The sequence below is a fragment of the Hemicordylus capensis genome, chromosome 2 (genome assembly GCF_027244095.1).
Source record: "Hemicordylus capensis ecotype Gifberg chromosome 2, rHemCap1.1.pri, whole genome shotgun sequence".
Taxonomy (NCBI): domain Eukaryota; kingdom Metazoa; phylum Chordata; class Lepidosauria; order Squamata; family Cordylidae; genus Hemicordylus; species Hemicordylus capensis.
This window is the reverse complement of record NC_069658.1, coordinates 197,497,049-197,514,004: the sequence shown is the minus strand read 5'-3', so window position 1 is coordinate 197,514,004 and position 16,956 is coordinate 197,497,049. Positions and strand designations below refer to the sequence as shown.

Here is a 16,956-nt window from a genome sequence, read left to right as displayed (position 1 = left end):
AGTAAACTAGGGATGCTTTCTTGAGAGTAAGCCCTCTGAATTCAATGGTGCTTACTTCTGAGTAAACTTGTATAGGTCAGCTAGTCAGGGGCGAGAGAAGGGTTTTGTGATCCACAGAGCGCAGTGAAGTTTGGAGGAAAGGCAGGGGGTGTGTGATCCAGAAAAGGACAGTGTGTTTAATCCCCTCTCTGTTTTAAATTAACTTTTGGGACAAAAAGAAAATGTGCAGAGGAGGGGTTTACTTGCATGCAAGGAGAGGCTGGAACAGGAAGTTCCTGGAGCACGCGGCGGCCAGCGGGTGAGCCAGAGAGAAGACACAGCTGCAGCCTGCTGGTCCTTGAATGCTTCTGTTTCCCCCGCCTAAGCTAAGTTGCTGCTGCTGCTGCTGCTGCTGTGCTAAGCTAAGTGGTTCCCTGTCTTGTTTTGGAGGGCGGCTGCCTAGGAGGATGCAGGACAGGAGAGACATGGAGGAGGAGCCCTCAGCCTCGAGTAGTCCCATCCTGGTGCCTCCCCTCTTCTGCACCCCCCACCCACCCTTTGCTGGGAAGCCCCACCACATGCCAGCCAAGTTGGAGCAGTCAGTGCCCCCCCCCACCCCTCTTAATGCCTTCCCCATACACACTCCCCACTCAGAACAAAAGCCTTCTTGAACTTAGGCAAATCCCCGATGTCCTCTCCTCCCTCCCTTTTGCTTCTGCCTTCCTTCTGCTGCTGCTCCCTTCCTTCTGCAGCTCAGGAATAGCGAGACCATGGGTGCGTGGGTGGGTTTTGTGTTTCTTCCGGGGTGAGAGGAGAAGAAGCAGGCAGGCTGTGAGCTTGCTTGCATGGACAATGAGCTGTGGGATTTTCAAAGTGGTGGTGACTTGCCTAGGAGCTAAACTGCTGCTGCTGCCTATTGTGCTTCTGAAGGAGAACCTGGTGGTGGCGGTGGCAATAATTGTTTGCATAAATGAAGCTAAGGGATTCTCAAAGTGGTGACTTGATTAGGGGCTAAACTGCTACTGATGCCTATTGTGCTTTTGGAGGAGACCCTTGCATGGGGGTGGGGGTGGGGACGATAGCTGTTTGCATTAATGAAGCGGAGGGATTCTCAAAGTGGTGACTTGATTAGGAGCTAAAATTTGCTGCTATTTGCTTTTGATAGCTGCCAGTGGTTTGCAAATGCCCCCACTCTGCTTTTTGATATTGTATGGTTGCCACCTTTTAAAATCAGCTCTGCTCCTGCACCTTTAATAGCAGCCCAACTCCCAGTAATGAAGCAGGTGATGCTTCCACCCGCCCACCCTACCCCTCACATTTTCATACCAGGAAAGGCTTCAGTTGCTAACTTTCTGTGTGTCTCAGACTGCTGTTCAAGGCACAGGAACAGGACTAGTAAAAAAAGGTGGCAACCCTATAGACTGTGTTGTGTGTATTGTTCTCCGTTGCACTTATTTCTGAAATGGGAAAGAAAATGCCTTGCATTCTGGCCTCATGCTGCATAAATTAATTTACTATGTGGGGTTGCCAACCAGCTAAGAAATAATGGCCTGCTCTGGTCTTCTGCCTTTAAGACCAGCTTGATCTGCAGAAATTAACTGGGGAAGCTTTTCATGGTTTTGAGATAAGTAGGGGTGGTCATGGAGGGTGGGGAAGGAGGAGGCAGAGGCTGCTGGTGTTGAATGAGCAATGTGTGAGTGAGAGCTGTGCTGAGCTGCTGGAGATGTTAAACGAGAGTAGGGATAGGAAGGTCTTGAAACTGAAGTTGCTCCTGGTTTCTGGAAGGCTGGAGTTATAGTGGAAGAGGAGGAGAGAGAGAGTAGCAGCATATTTCTTGTTCTGATTTCAGCATAATGTGTTGCTAAAATTCCTCTTTCTGAAATGATCTCTTCCCATTCTGCAGTGCTGTGCTTTCAGGCACTTCTCAAACAAACTAGTGAGTGCTACAGATGTAGCATGGACTTTGTCACATCCAGTATTGTTCATGATAGTATTTGTTGTATTTGGACTAAGTAGAGAAATTAGAAAAATTGCAGTCAGAGCTCTATCTGTAATATTCTTGGCACATTCGCTCTCACCTGGAGTTTTAATTTGAACAGTAATATAGTTATACAGCTCTGGGGGCCTAAGAAGGATCCCTCTTATGCAAGTTAAATGGAGTTTGGCTCATGGCAACTGAAGAAACTGAAAAAACTGACTTAGATCAGCAAGGAAGGTGCGGTTATAATTTTCATGTAGTGCCATAATTTGTTAATTAAATCAACAAATTATTTTAATGAGCTTGACTTGTATTTTTGAGCTGATTCTATGGTAAAGTTATCTGAAAGATGGATGTCAGATGTTTGGACAGGGGGTGCAATTTCAGTGCTTGCCCTAGGTGCTATTTTCCCTAGATATGCCTCTGGCGGGGGGGGGGGCGCAATTTCAGTGCTTGCCCCGGGTGCCGTTTTCCCTAGTTACGCCTCTGCAAACAATGCTCTTACTCAGCATAAGGCAGCTTCATGTGTGTGCGTGGAATTCTTTGTTTTCTTTAAAACGTCACATCTGGTATGAAGCAGCACCCACCCACCCAAAGGATGCTTAAGCACCAGTGTAACATCATGTATACGGCTACTTGGAAGTCAGCCCCATGTGTCCAGGTGAGTTACGTAACTCGCTCTACTAGCAAATGTGTAAATGTCTCCCTACCATGCCAGTGTTTCTGCTGTACCTGTCCCTCGCTACTTTTAAGTTTTGCATCTTTCTCTTCGACTGTTGCCGAGATTTGGAGGAGGGCAAGAAGCAAGCACAGCAGAGACGGGGAGAGGAGAAGGAGGAGTGGGATTGGAATGGTTGCTGGATATGACTAGGCAGACAAGAATGGTCTGAACAGGAGAGTGGGGAGGAAACAAGAGAGAGAGAGAAAGAGTGACTTGTCTAGGACAGACTTTGCCCCTCTTGCTCCTCGCTTTTCTCCTCCTTTCTTCTTGGGAAATCTCTTCTGGGATTATATCAGCGCTCTCTCCTGCGTTCTCCACTTGGCGCGCAATCTCCCCCTCCAGGGAGCCCCCGATCCACCAGCGGCAGCTAATAGAACGCGCGCCGCGCAGAATTCCACGCACAATGGGGAAGTCGTTTGTGAGCAGGCTGCTTCTGATTGGCTGGCTGGGGCGTTCCACACAGCGGGGGGTGGGTGAAGGATAGCGGCTTCAGGGAGCGTCGTGCAACATTTAAGCTTCTTTTTTATATGTTTTAGCTTGCATTTTTCTCCTCGACCGGATTAGGCTTTTATGTAGCCTTAATCAGGGCTCAGCCACATAAGCTCCTGCTTTTTTCCCCCCTTGGTACAGGTGGGAAGTAAGGGGGGCAGATGCACGAGAGTGACTCAGAGCGTGTGCAAATATCTTTTTCTCGCCAATGGGGAACCACCGCCAATCTCCTCGTATCAGAAAGGCTTTAGAAGCGCAGGACACGAGGGTGAATATGGCAGCAGGAGGAGACCTGAAATCTGCCCGCTCCTGAAATAAACAAATCCATTTATTGTTATGTAGGATCAGAAGACCTTAACCAATTCTAGTTTCCAAGCGTGAATGTCTGGGTCCTGAACACACTTGTCGACTGTGTTGCTTCCCCACCACCCTTCTTTCTCTTTTTGCTAAAGCCAAATGCAGCTTCTTGGGTTCAATTGTAGCGCCGGTTCTTTGAAGGAGGCAGGCAGCGGTGCAGGCTCATGAGTCTCTTACTGTGTAAACAGGGACAAGCATGCCTTCTGGAAAGCTGTAGTTTGCAAAACTGGATGTGTGATGGGGAAAGGGTGACCCCTTTCGCTTTCCAGTCATTCTGGAGAGGAGGAGGAGGGCGGCGGGACCCAGCCCCTTGGATCTGCAGTGGAGATAGGGTAAGGAGGACCAGTTTTGCTAAAAGATCAAGAAGTTATTTCTAGCAGAAAGCTAGAGGGAAGGGTCCCCGTTGTTCTTCCTGCTCCACCCAGCTCTTCCTACCTTAGGGGTCATCCTCCCTCTCCTTCCCTTTTACACTATCTTCTTCTTTTGGTCTCGTGTTGGTTCTGTTTACATCTGGATCTGTGTTGGCTGAGACCCTAGTTAGCTCTGGCTGCAGTCCTGCTCACAATTTCTAGGGATAAGTAAGCTCCTTTGAACTCATTGAGACTTACTTCTAGGGAAATCATGCCTGGGATTGGGCTTCACAGCACATTTTGTTTTAAAACAGGGTAGAGTCTTCATTTTTTTTAAACTAAAGGGCTGTGCAGAAGCTTTTCCAGGGGTACAACTTAAAAGGGAGGAAAAGTAACCTCTATCCTTCTGTTCATCATGTTCCCAACTTCTGGCATTTTTAAAGGTTATTTAAAAAACACCAACAACCTCTGTGTGATTTCCCCATCCCCACCCCATGTATGTTTAAATTCAGATTGATTTTTTTTAAAATGGGGCTCATTAGTAGATGGCAGAACAATGAATCTTGTATTGCTACATTAATTTTGTATTTGTTGGTGGGGAAGGTGGGATCTAATTGTACTAAAGTAGCTAGGATTTCAGACTTGGAAAGTGCCTGTCTTTAATTTGTGTGGTGCTTAAAAAATAATAATAACTTGTAAGAATTCACCCCCAGAAATGTTGCTTGACTTGTATTTTTGAGCTGATATTATAGCAAAGATGGGTGTCAGATGTTTGGACAGGGGCGCAATTTCAGTGCTTGCCCTGGGCGCCATTTTCCCTAGATACGCCACTGCTCGTTAGCATGTTATCTCCTGTGAAAGAAGGGAGGGGAGCGAGGTGGTTCACTCTTAAGTTTAGAGTGGTCTTGGATACCAGTTAATGTGCTATAGTCTACTTAGTTGGGGCTCCCACATAGGGAGAGGGGGTACATCTTATCCCTGTTCCAATTCGCTTTGTTTGCAGCCAAATCTAAGGGCAACTATCCCCGTGCCAATTAAGTGACTTGTCCGCATGTGTACAATAAACTGAGAGCTCACATTGCAGTGCAGCTCCTGAACATATCCAAAGTGCCGTCTCCAAGCCTGGACATGCAACTGCAAACAGGGAGGCTCCTGGGAGATGAGTAGACTAAGTGTAGCTGGTAACAAGATGTTCATGGTGCTCTTCTCCCAACTCTTTGGCTTCAGGGAGCTCTGAGAACACTCCCTCTTAGATTAGGGTGCTGCTGCTGAATGCCAGGTCAGTTAATGCTTAAACATCTCTTACCCACGATTTGATTGTGGGTGAGCATGCTGACCTGGTATGTGTGACGGAGACCTGGTTGGATGAGCTGGGTGGGGTTGGTCTATCTCAGCTCTGTCCTCTAGGTTTCCTGAGCATTCAGCAGCCCCGCCTGGAGGGTCGGGGAGGGGCATTGCAGTCATCTATCAAGAGATCTTTCCCATTTCCAGGTGCCCAGTCAGGCAATGCCCTTATACAAAACTATGGTGCGGCCACACCTGGAGTACAATTTGGCGTACAATTCTGGTCACCACATCCAGAGGCGTAACTACGGAAAACGGCGCCTAGGGCAAGCACTGAAATTGCCCCTCCCCCCCGGCATCCAAACATCTGAACACGGATCTTTCAGAAAACTTATATTTTACCATAATATTGCCTCATATATTACCCCAACATATATGCCCTTCTCTATCTTTTATAAGCTGTATCCTAGGACTCTATCATATATAAGCTACATCCTAGGAGTCTTATCATATAGTCCTGCAACCAAGACACCTGCATCTTGTTTGTGCAACTGATGCCAACTGAATTGAATTGAAGAGCCAGCGTGGTGTAGTGGTTAGAGTGCTAGACTAGGACTGGGAAGACCCGAGTTCAAATCCCCATTCAGCCATGATACTTGCTGGGAACCTACTTCACAGGGTTGGGAAACTTAAGTATGTAGTACACTGCTCTGGGCTCCCTGGAGGAAGAGCGGGATATAAATGTAATAACAATGATGATAATTTCTTTGCTACAGAAACAGAAAATGCATCAGCTTCTCATGTTTGCATCATATATCCCTGTATGGAGTACACTTCAGAGAAGTAGAAAAACAGAGCTATAAACCTTGTAATCATCACAAAGATTGTCAGCAACAATATTAGTTAGGAAAATCAAACTCTCAGAGAACACTGTGGAAATGTTTCATTCTTATCAAGATGCAGTTCTGAAGGAATTATTATTATTATTATTATTACTCTGCTGTAATGACCATCTGCTAACATCTGCTATAAGCTTGAAGTGGATAGTTACTCTCCAAAAAATCTCCAGTGTACAAGCACTGGCACCCCTGCACATGAACCACAAATATTAACCCCCACCCCCAGATCCAGGAACACAGAATGCCAGAAGCTGGATTTAAATAGTATGTGTAATCTGTTTCAAGTGGCAAGTCTAGATAACTTTACTGGAAGAAAGTAGGGGCACTATTAAACTTTGGTTCCTATGGAACAAATAATGAACTGGGGCTTTCAATTAACTGTACTAAGCTATTGTAGGTTTGAGAGTACCAGCTCTCTGCACAGCATTAAAAATGCACTTCAGTTTGACTTTAGAAACTGTTCAAAGTAACAAACAAATGCACATCCAGCATTGTGAACTACGCCCATTTTATATTCATTATTTAAATACTTGCGTTATGAAATTAAGTACAAATATATAGTTAGAAGTAGATGAGGCAATCTGGCTGCGTCAAATCCAGTAGTTCAGTATCTGAACATCAAAGAGATCACAGACTCCTTCATGGGGTAATATATGAACAACTTTTGTTTGAGGAGTCTTCCTTCACATTTTTAATGCTTTGCTGTAGCCACAATTTCTGCTGACCCAGTTCCTTTCCTTTTAGTTCCAGATCTTCAATTTCAGCTTCAAGATATTTCAGTCTATCTCAACTTCCTTTCTATTGCAGCCAGCACCTCTACCTTTCCACTGGATGCTGTTTTTGACTTTTTTTCAATGAGATCTATCCCTTCCAAAACATTGGTGGTCATAGATCCACCTTTTTTGTCTCACAGTGTGTGTATCAGCAGCCGCTTTCAGATGAGCACTGCTCAACCTGAAAGCGGCTGCTGATACACTCACTATGTAAGACACTATGTAAGACAAAACGAGCACGCCGTCCTTCCTTGCCCTCTTGCAGGAGGGACACAAACTTGGTGGAGAGCAACCGCCCCAAGCTCCTCCCGTGCTGGCTGCTGCTGCCGTTTGCAGCCCTGGCATCCATAGCGCCTTACAAGCGCTGCAGCTGCTGGAAACCAACTCTGCCAGTGCCGCGGCCATGCTGCATCCCCCCACACCCCTTACCCTCGGCATCGGGGTTTCCCCAGCAGCAGAAGCAGCCCCACCCCACGTGGCCTTTCCAGACAGACTGCCTTCCTTTCATTTGTGGTGAACAGCCCCAAGCTCTTCTCGTGCTGGCTGCTGCTGCTTTGCGTCTCTGGCGCCCATCGCGCCTTGCAAGCTGCCACAGCCGCTAGAAACTGACTCTATCAGCGCCGCGGCCGTGCTGCATCCCCCCACCCCACCAGAAGTGCTCAGAAGTGGGGTTTCTTCCCAGACTGCCTTCCTTTCCTCCGTGGGGCAGCAGCAGCCCCTCTTTCCCAGCGCTGGAGAAGGAGAGGAAGTGAATGAAAAGCTTTTGCTCACACATGCAAAGAGAGTAAAAATAAAGCATATTAGGGGAAAGGGGGTCCCCAAAGAGTTCACAGACCAATACCATTACGTTTCAAAGTCAAAGAGCAGGGAGATAATTTTGCAGAAGACTGTTATAAACTCCATTTCTTAAACAGAAAGAGAAGAAAGGGGATGGATGGGAGGGGGGAAGAGGCTAGGCACACGCAACTGCTTCCCTCCGCTTTGCCCAACCAACGCACCACTTCCCTCCTCCTCCCTATTGTGGAGAAAGGCAAGGGGAAAGGGGATGGTTGGGATCATTGGGATAGATGGGGGGAGGGGGCAGCAGAACAAGCTGCTGCAAGACCGGGAAGGCAAGCCTCTTTTCTCTTTTTCTCTCTCTCTACCTGCCTCGCCCAGACACCCCATCCACCACCCCGCCGGTGAGAGAGCATATTGCTCAAGTTACAAAAACACAATGTCGTTGCCAACAATGCACAGATGATAGCCAAGCCACTACTAGGCTGAGGCTCGGCTCCTTTTGCTGAGGGGGCGCAAATGCTTGCCTGCTGGAAACTTCCTCCCAGCAGCAGGGAAGCAAATTGCGCCCCGTCCCTCAGCAGTCATCGGCTGGCTCAGCTGCAGCACAGAGCACTGCAGGGGCCATAGGGGCAGGTTTAATGGCTAGGGAGGAGAGGAGAGAGGGCTGCTCAAGGCACACACGCGCGCACACACAAACAATGCCCAAGGCTCAGGGGGAGCTTCCTTGCTGCTCGCCTCAGTCTGGCAAGCAAATTTGCGCCCCCTCCCTCGGTCGGGTCAGCACGCAGCAGGCAGCACAGGGGCCAGGGGCTTGAGCAATGGGAGCCGGCCACCCCCATGGGGAGGGAGGAGAGGGGGAAAATCCATTTTTTTAAAGGGTGGTTTGCGCGCATGCGTGTCCGGGCAGCCCGCCCTCCCGCCGCTTGGAGCACCCTTAGGCTTAGCACGAGGATTATGGAAACTTTAAAAGAGTAAAAACTCATGCACGAACACACCTTTGAATTGCTTTCTTTTTTAATTTTTTGAATTGCGCCGTTTGCTCTCTTTCTCCGAGTCACAGTAGCTCTCTCTCAGCCTCGAAGAGCAGAGCAGGGCAGCAGACAAACAACGCACGGAGGCTCCACCAGACGCTCTTGCCCAGCAGGCAGAACTGAAGCCTCGAAGAAGCACGTGACGTCTGACATCATGTGACTGATGAAAGCTCGCGAGAGTGCGGGGAGGTCCAGCCATTCGGCCGGCCAATGGCTGCAGCAGGCTTAGGCAGGGAGGAGCAGGAAGCATGGCGCCCAGAGCAGGGACGCCACGAGAAGGCAGGCTGCAGGCAGGATAATAGGGACAGGAGAAGGAGGAACCAGCTAGAATTTGGGGACTGCCGACCGGGGGCGGGGAGGGGGGTAGCCATCATTTTTGCGCCCTCCCTAGAGTGGCGCCTAGGGCACGTGCCCTGCCTGCCGCCCCCCATGGTTACGCCCCTGACCACATCTAAAAAAGGACATTGTAGAACTGGAAAAGGTGCAGAAGAGGGCAACCAAGATGATTAAGGGCCTAGAGCACCTTTCTTATGAGGCTAAGCTATAATACCTGAGGCTATTTAGTTTAGAAAAAAGATGACTGCGGGGAGACATGATAGAGGTCTATAAAATCATGCATGGTGTGGAGAAAGTGGATAGAGAGAAATTATTTTCCCTCTCTCATAACACTAGAACCAGGGGTCATCCCATGAAATTGTTTGCTAGGAAATCTAGGACCAACAAACGGAAGTACTTTTTCACACAACACATAATCAACTTTGTGGAATTCTCTGCCACGAGATGTGGTGACAGCCAACAACCTGGATGCCTTTAAGAGGGGTTTGGATAACTTCATGGAGGAGAGGTCTATTGACGGCTACTAGTCGGAGAGCTGTAGGCCACCTCCAGCCTTGGGGTCGGGGTGCCTCTGAGTACCAGTTGCGGGGGAGTAACAGCAGGAGAGAGGGCACTCCTGCCTTTGGCTTCCAGCGGCATCTGGTGGGCCACTGTGCGAAATGGGATGCTGGACTAGATGGGCCTTGGGCCTGATCCAGCAGGGCTGTTCTTATGTTCTTAATCTCAGAATTTTGAGGGTTGGTCCTTGAGGGTGGGCCTCCCAGATAGGCTGGGGATTCTGCTGGTGTACCGACCACCCCACTGCACTTCAGTCTAGGCTTGAACCCGGAACGGCTCCACCACGTTTCAGTGGCAGCGGGGGTGGCTCCTTAAGAGTGGGGGAGGGTGCACTTATCCCTCCCACCGCTTTCCCCCCGCCAGTGCTCCATTTTTAGGAAAATCCATGGGGCGGCAGAGTACCTCACTGCCACCCCTTCCCCCTTTCGTCACCAGACGTACGGCCATGTGTGCGCACGCAACGGGCGCACGCACAGCCGGTACTTCTGGTACCGTAGAGCCAGCGTGGTGGTGTAGTGGTTAGCGTGCTGGACTAGGACTGGGGAGACCCGGGTTCAAATCCCCATTCAGCCAGGATATTTGCTGGGTGACTCACTCTGGGCCAGTCACTTCTCTCTCAGCCTAACCTACTTCACAGGGTTGTTGTGAGCAGAAACTCAAGTAAGTAGTACATCACTCTGGGCTCCTTGGAGGAAGAACGGGAGATAAATGTAATAAATAAATAAAAAGGGGAAAGGGGTGGCAGGGAGGTACATCACTCTGATTTTCCTAAAATCAGAGTGCTGCCAGGGGAAAAGCAGCGGGAGGGGTAAGTGCACCCTCCCCCGTCCTTAAAGGACCCTGCCCCCCACCGCCGAAAGCCAAAATGGCCTTGGCTGCTGAAACATTTCGGAGGCGCCTATAATGGCCTCCGAAATGTTTTGGACTCAAGCCTACTTCAATCTCCCTACCTGAGCTGCAGGGGTGGTCTCGGAAATGGCCTTGGGTTCCCCCAAACTTATTGTCTTGGGGGATTTCAATGTCCATGCTGAAGCTCCCCTAGTAGGTGCAGCTCAGGATTTCATGGCCTCCATGGCAACCATGGGCCTGTCTCAGCTTGTACCGGGTCCTACCCACAAGGCAGGACATACTCTGGATCTGGTTTTTGCCGACAAAATAAATGATCTGGAGGTGGGGGAGTTTGGGATAACTCCCTTGTCATGGACAAAACATCATCTGGTGGACTTTAGTTTGACTGCTCTATCTGCCCTCTGCAGGGGTGGTGGATCGATAAGAATGGTCCGCCCCCGGAGGCTTATGGATCCGCTTGGTTTCCAGACAGCCCTCAGGGAGTTTCCAGTGTCCAGAGCTGGTGACCCTGTTGAATCTCTGGAACGGAGAGGCAGCCCAGGCTGTTGACATGGTTGCTCCTAAGCGCTCTCTCCAGCATGGTGGAGCCTGTTTGGTTCCTTGGTTTTCCTCGGAGCTTAGGGTGATGAAACAACTCGGGCAATGGCTGGAACAACGCTGGAGGAAGAGTCATGACGAATCCAACCAAACACGGGCTAGAGCCTGTTTTAGGGATTACTCCGTGGTAGTGGTGGGGCGGCAAAGAAATGCTTTTTCTCCACCTCCATTGCATCTGCTCAGTGCAGACCAGCAGATCTGTTTCATGTAGCAAAGACATTGCTGCACACATCCCCCCACCCCCAGGTAATAAAGGAGGAATCATCTACAGCCCACTGTGATCAGTTTGCGTGTGACTTTGCAGATAAAGTCACTGACATCTGTGCTGATTTGGACTCCAGAGTTCCAGCAGACGTGCCTCTGGTACCATCTGGTCCTATTGTGTTGGATTCTTTTCACTGGGTGCAGCCTGAGGATGTGGACAAGATCCAGGACAGTATGCAGGTGGTATTGTGTGCTCTTGATCCTTGTGCTTCATGGCTAATAAAAGCTGCCAGGAGGGGTACAGGCAGATGATTGGAGGTGATTATTAATGCTTCATTAAGGGAGTGCAGGATACCATCGTGCCTCAAGGAGACAATCGTAAGACCATTATTTAAAAAGCCCTCCCTTGATTCCTCCAACCCGGACAACTATAGACCTGTCTCTAACCTGCCCTTTTTGGGCCAGGTGATAAGAGTGTGTAGCATAGGCATAACAATAGGGGGGGCAGGTGCCCCAGGCGCCACCTTGTTGGATCATGTGGGGGGGGGCGCCAAAAAGTGCCCCCACCTTGCCCCTGCCTTTCGCGAAAATTTTTTTTTCCAAAAAAATTTTTTTGTGCACAGCAGTGTGGGATGCATTGAGCAGTCCCCCTCCCCCTCCCCGGGTCCCGGCGCCCCCCCCCATTGCTCCTGGGTGCCACAGCGTGGGCGCCTAAAGTTGCAGTACCTGCCTGCTTGCTGCTTCGTCAACGGACCTTTCTTCATCATTCATATCACTCCACTGACGAACGCTCACTCCCTGCCCCGCGGCACCGCCCCCCCCAGTCGCGCATGCCACAACCAAAAAGCTGGATTTCCTCCAAGCCAAAACCAAAGTGTTACCAAAAGCTGCTTCCCCACCCCTGTGCAAGACTGAATTGTAAAGCAGAGGATGGTGTTGAACCCCTCCCTGCTGTGTGTAGCTGCCATCGGCGTCCGTGCCTGTCCTTTCCTCCCCAATAATGGCAGCTTGCTGGTAATGTATGCAAGCCGCGGTGCTGCCAGATCCCCTAACTCCCTTGCTATTAGTTTCAGTAAATGGTTGCATTGCAAGCCGCACCGCTGCGTTGCCGGCCGCTCCCTCCCTCGAACAGGAAGAACACCACCTGCTACCGAGAGAGAGTCTGAGAGCCATCAATTGAAAGAAAAGTAGATATTGGTCTCTCTCAAAAGACTTCAAGGTAAACTGGGTAGAAAGCGGGAATTAAATTAGCCTGTGAATCATTTAAGAGTAATGGGGCAGCGGGGAGGAACTCTCTTAACTGAGACTTGGTCCCGCCAGGGCGTCAGGACAGCAGCTATTGCATAAGCTGGCAGCAACATTGCTTTTGGTTTCGGGTCATTCAAAGTCTGTCTTCCCACTCCATTGTTCTAATCCAGAGAAAGAAAAGTAGATATTGGTCTCTCTCAAAAGACTTCAAGGTAAACTGGGTAGAAAGCGGGAATTAAATTAGCCTGTGAATCATTTAAGAGTAATGGGACAGCGGGGAGGAACTCTCTTAACTGAGACTTGGTCCCGGTGGCCCTTTCTTGCTGGACGGAAGAAGAGTCTCCCAGGCAGGGGCTGGTTTGGAGCCCGCGCTGGTGGGCTGTTGGGGTGGAGCCTCCGGTGATGTTCTCATTGTAAATAAAAGAATTGGCAGCTTCCAGTGAATAGGCTTCTCTTAAGTGCTTATCAAAAAAACGAAGGGGGAAGAAAGGGGTTGTAAAATGTAGTCATATTTAGTACACTCTCGGTTTCCCTTTGCTTGCACAACTAAATTCGCATTTAGTAAAATCTACAGTCAATCGAATTTACCTTTTGAGCCAAAATTATTTCTGTTCAGAACAAAGTAAAGAAAACCTGACATTTCTTAGAAATTCTCTAGGCTGTCTTCTGCCAAATCCCATGGGGACAGGTCTATAAAGAAAGGGGGTTTATTTTCCATGTCCTTTGAACACAGTGCTTTCATATTTTCTAGGGCAAGATGTTTTCCCAGACAATCTCAATAATTGTATTTTTCTATTAATATGTTATTTGAAAATGTTGAGGATTTTGTGCACAGACAATACATACAGATTTGCTTACTTTTAATGATCTTATTTTAAATCTCTCCCTCTTTCTCTCTCTAACTGAATGTATTTGAATGCAAAAGCTATAACTGAAAATGTAGGTTCTGGCAGAGAGAGAGAGAGAACACTGTTTCTCTGTGTGTGTGTTTATCCTTATTTGCCACACTTCTGCGTGTGTATGTGTGTGTATACATAAAGATAAAATTATGGTTTGTTTGTACTATTCAGTTTCTTAACACACATGTTTGCCCTTGTGAAGAAAGATTGTTTCATGAGGGACATGCAGTGACAATTTCTGTGATTATGACTCCACTTTTTGCAGCAAATAACGTCATGGATGTAGTTGGCATGAATCTCCAGGAAATGGCATGAATCTCCAGGATACTATTGAAAACTATCCTAGAGATGTAAATGGCTTGATATTGTGAAATATTGGAGGGGGGGGTTCCCCCACATATCGCTTCAGTCAGAGTTGGCAGTCCTATATAGGTGTTTCCATTTGAACCCGCAACCTTTTGCTCCCTAGGCAAGTTACTTCCCTGCTGTGCCATTAGGTGTGGCTTGTATTCCTTGTAAATCTAGGAGTAGGCAGTTGTGGTGTGTGTGTGTGTGTGTGTGTGTGTGTGTGTGTGTGTGTGTGTGTAGGATCTTGATTATGGAAGTTGGCTGAGTGTCAGGATGGGACAGGTGTCTTGTGTGTGTGCTGCAGTAGTATTTAGGAACATAGGAAGCTGCCATATACTGAGTCAGACCATTGGTCTATCTAGCTCAGTATTGTCTACCCAGTCTGGCAGCGGCTTCTCCAAGTTGCAGGCAGGAGTCTCTTGCAGCCCTATCTTGGAGATGCTGCCATGGAGGGAACTTGGGACCTAGATGCTCTTCCCAGAGTGGCTCCATCTCCTGAGGGGAATATCTTCCAGTGTTCACACTTCTAGTCTCCCATTCATATGCAAACCAGGGTGGACCCTGCTTAGCTAAGGGGGCGGCGGGGGGGACGCGCACGGTGGGGGGGCGCAATTTCAGTGCTTGCCCTGGGCGCCATTTTCCCTAGTTACGCCTCTGGTGTGTAGTGATGTCCCAGCTGCAGAGGGTCTTGGATGAAACGGATTATCTGGACCCTTCTCAATCTGGCTTCCGCCCCGGATATGGAACTAAAATTGCCTTGGTCGCTCTAGTGGATGACTTATGCCAGGAACTAGACAATGGGAGTACGTTCCTGTTGGTTCTGCTGGACCTCTCAGTGGCGTTCGATACCATCGACCATGGTATCCTTCTGGACTGCCTCTTGAGTATGGGAATTGGAGGTACTGCATTGGAGTGGCTCCGATCCTTTCTTGGAGGGAGGGTCCAGAAGGTGGTGCTGGGGGACTGTTGCTCGGCTCTGTGGCCATTGGCCTGTGGGGTCCTGCAGGTTCAATTTTGTCCCCCATGCTGTTTAACATCTACATGAAACCGCTGGGAGAGGTCATCCGGGGATTTGGACTGAGTTGTCAGCAATATGCAGATGACACTCAGCTCTATCTCTCCTTCTCACGTGATCCTAGGGAGGCAGTGGATGTTCTGAATCGGGGGCTGGAGGCCGTGATGGGTTGGATGTGGGCTAATAAACTGAAATTGAATCTGGACAAGATGGAGGTAGTGTTGGTCAGTAGGAGAGCCAATCGGGATAAGGAGATTTTACCGGTTCTGGATGGGGTTGCACTCCCCTTGAAGGAGCAAGTACACAGCTTGGGGGTATTACTGGACCTGGCTCTGATTTTGGAAGCTCAGGTGGAGGGGGTGGCCAGGGATGCCTTTGCACGGCTTCGGCTAGTGCGCCAGCTGCGTCCCTTTCTCAAGAAGGTAGATCTGGCCACAGTTACCAGTGCCTTAGTCATGTCATGGCTGGATTACTGTAACACGCTCTGTGTGGGGCTGCCCTTGAAGAATGTCCAAAAACTGCAGCTAGTGCAAAATGCAGCAGCTAGGGTTTTATCCAGAGCTGCCTGGGGGGATCACTTCACACCCATTTTGAAAGAGCTGCACTGGCTACCAGTTTGTTTCCAGGTCCAATTCAGGGTGCTGGTTTTGACCTTTAAAGCCCTTAACGTTTTGGGCCCAGGATACCTGAGGGACCGCCTGCTCCCAAGGGTTGCTGCCCACTTGACAAGGTCATCTGAGGGGGCCCTGCTCCAGGTGCCGACAATGAAGGAGGCTCGGTTGTCATGCACGCAGGACAGGGCTCTCTCTGTTGCTGCCCCCAGACTCTGGAATGCTCTTCCAGTGGCTATTTGCTCCTCCGTCTCCATCACAGTTTTTAGAAAGCGTGTGAAATTTGGGCTTTTTACCCAGGAAAGTGTGTGAAATTTGGGCTTTTTTTATATATATATATGATTGTCTCTACTGCTGCTTCTTTGTATTTTGTATAGTTTTTATGCTTGTGTTTTAAATCTTTTTAATCAGATTTGTTTTATATTTTAGCTTAACATTTTAATTGTGTCATTTTTAATAGTCTTTTTAAAAAAATTGTGTGAACTGCCTTGGGATTGTTTTAATGAAAGGCAGTATATAAATTTAACTATCAATCAATCAATCAATCAGTCAGTCAGAAAGAGTCCCACTGGTACTTTATGTATGTATTTTTTTAATTTATATTTTCATACTGTTCTTCATCCAGATACCCAGGGCAGTTAACAAGACAAAATCAATTAATATCCTCATCACCACTGTTCTCCCCCAAACTAGCATAAAGGCACTTCTGCTGACTTTCTCCTTGGCAGCAGAATTTTGAACCTATTCTGAAATACAAATGAGCTCATGTTTTTGCTGGCCTTGCCTCCACTTCTCCCTAGGACCAACAGCAGTGCCATGCCCAGAGCCCTTGTAGAGGTAAAAGGGCAAATACAAAAAAAAAAAAAGGCTCGCCCACCTCCATAGCTAATATTCTAAAGTTAACCAGTTTAGCTCTTTGTCCTACCCCAAAATCATGCAACCTTTTGTGTCTGATTAAGATCAAGGAAGAACTCTATTAAGGACTAGTATTTTTAAGCCCGTTATAATAACGGGCGCTAGCTTTCCCTTGACTGTGTGTGTGTGTGTGTGTTTCTGTGTGTCCCTCCCCCCCCCTTTTCTCTTTCTCTCTCTTTCTCTCTGGTTTTTGCTCACTGTCTTTTGGTTCTTGTTTTCCTGTACCTTCCCCCCCCTTTCTCTCCATTGTCCTTGTTTACTCTTGTTTGTTGCTGTTTATTTTCCCTTTTGTCCCTGTTTACTATCCTCTCCTTTCCCCCTTCCCCCCCTTTTTCTGTTGTTTTGTTCTTCCTTCTCCCTCATTTTGTTGTTACATAGTGATGAGGCTATGTTTTGTGTAATAAGTAGTCTTTATTTTTTTTTGTTACTCCCCCTCCGCCCTTATAGTATTTCTTTATACACCACATTCTTGGTGAATATTTGTTCTGAGTCTGGTATTAGTCTTCCTTGTTCTGGCCCTTCCAGCACCCTGACCACGACATCTTTAAAACTTTGTACTCTTGATAGCGCGACATATAATTGCCCGTGGCTGAACACGGGTTCAGGCAAATAGATTCCGACCTTTTCTAGGGTTTGTCCTTGTGACGTTGATTGTCATTGTGAATGCTAATTTGACAGGGTATTGTCGTCTTCTTAAGGTGAATGGCAGGTCAGTGCATGTTGGTGCCAAATCAA

At 48.3% G+C, this 16,956-nt stretch overlaps 1 protein-coding gene across 9 annotated transcripts in view; it reads left to right on the top strand.

Annotated features, from left to right (window-relative positions):
* B4GALNT1 (beta-1,4-N-acetyl-galactosaminyltransferase 1) overlaps positions 1-16,956 on the top strand; it is a 159,824-nt gene that overhangs the window by 98,065 nt on the left and 44,803 nt on the right. The window contains exon 1 of one of the 9 annotated variants that reach the window (XM_053289379.1): positions 2,422-2,618. The exons of 7 other annotated variants lie outside the window; for them this stretch is intronic. Coding sequence is in view for 1 of the 2 variants with exons in the window: in XM_053289372.1 (XP_053145347.1) it covers positions 12,836-12,846 (11 nt within the window). In the remaining variant the exon portion in view is untranslated. Of the gene's footprint in view, positions 1-2,421; positions 2,619-12,820; positions 12,847-16,956 lie in introns of those variants that run through there. One more of the 9 variants, XM_053289372.1, reaches the window with a different exon arrangement.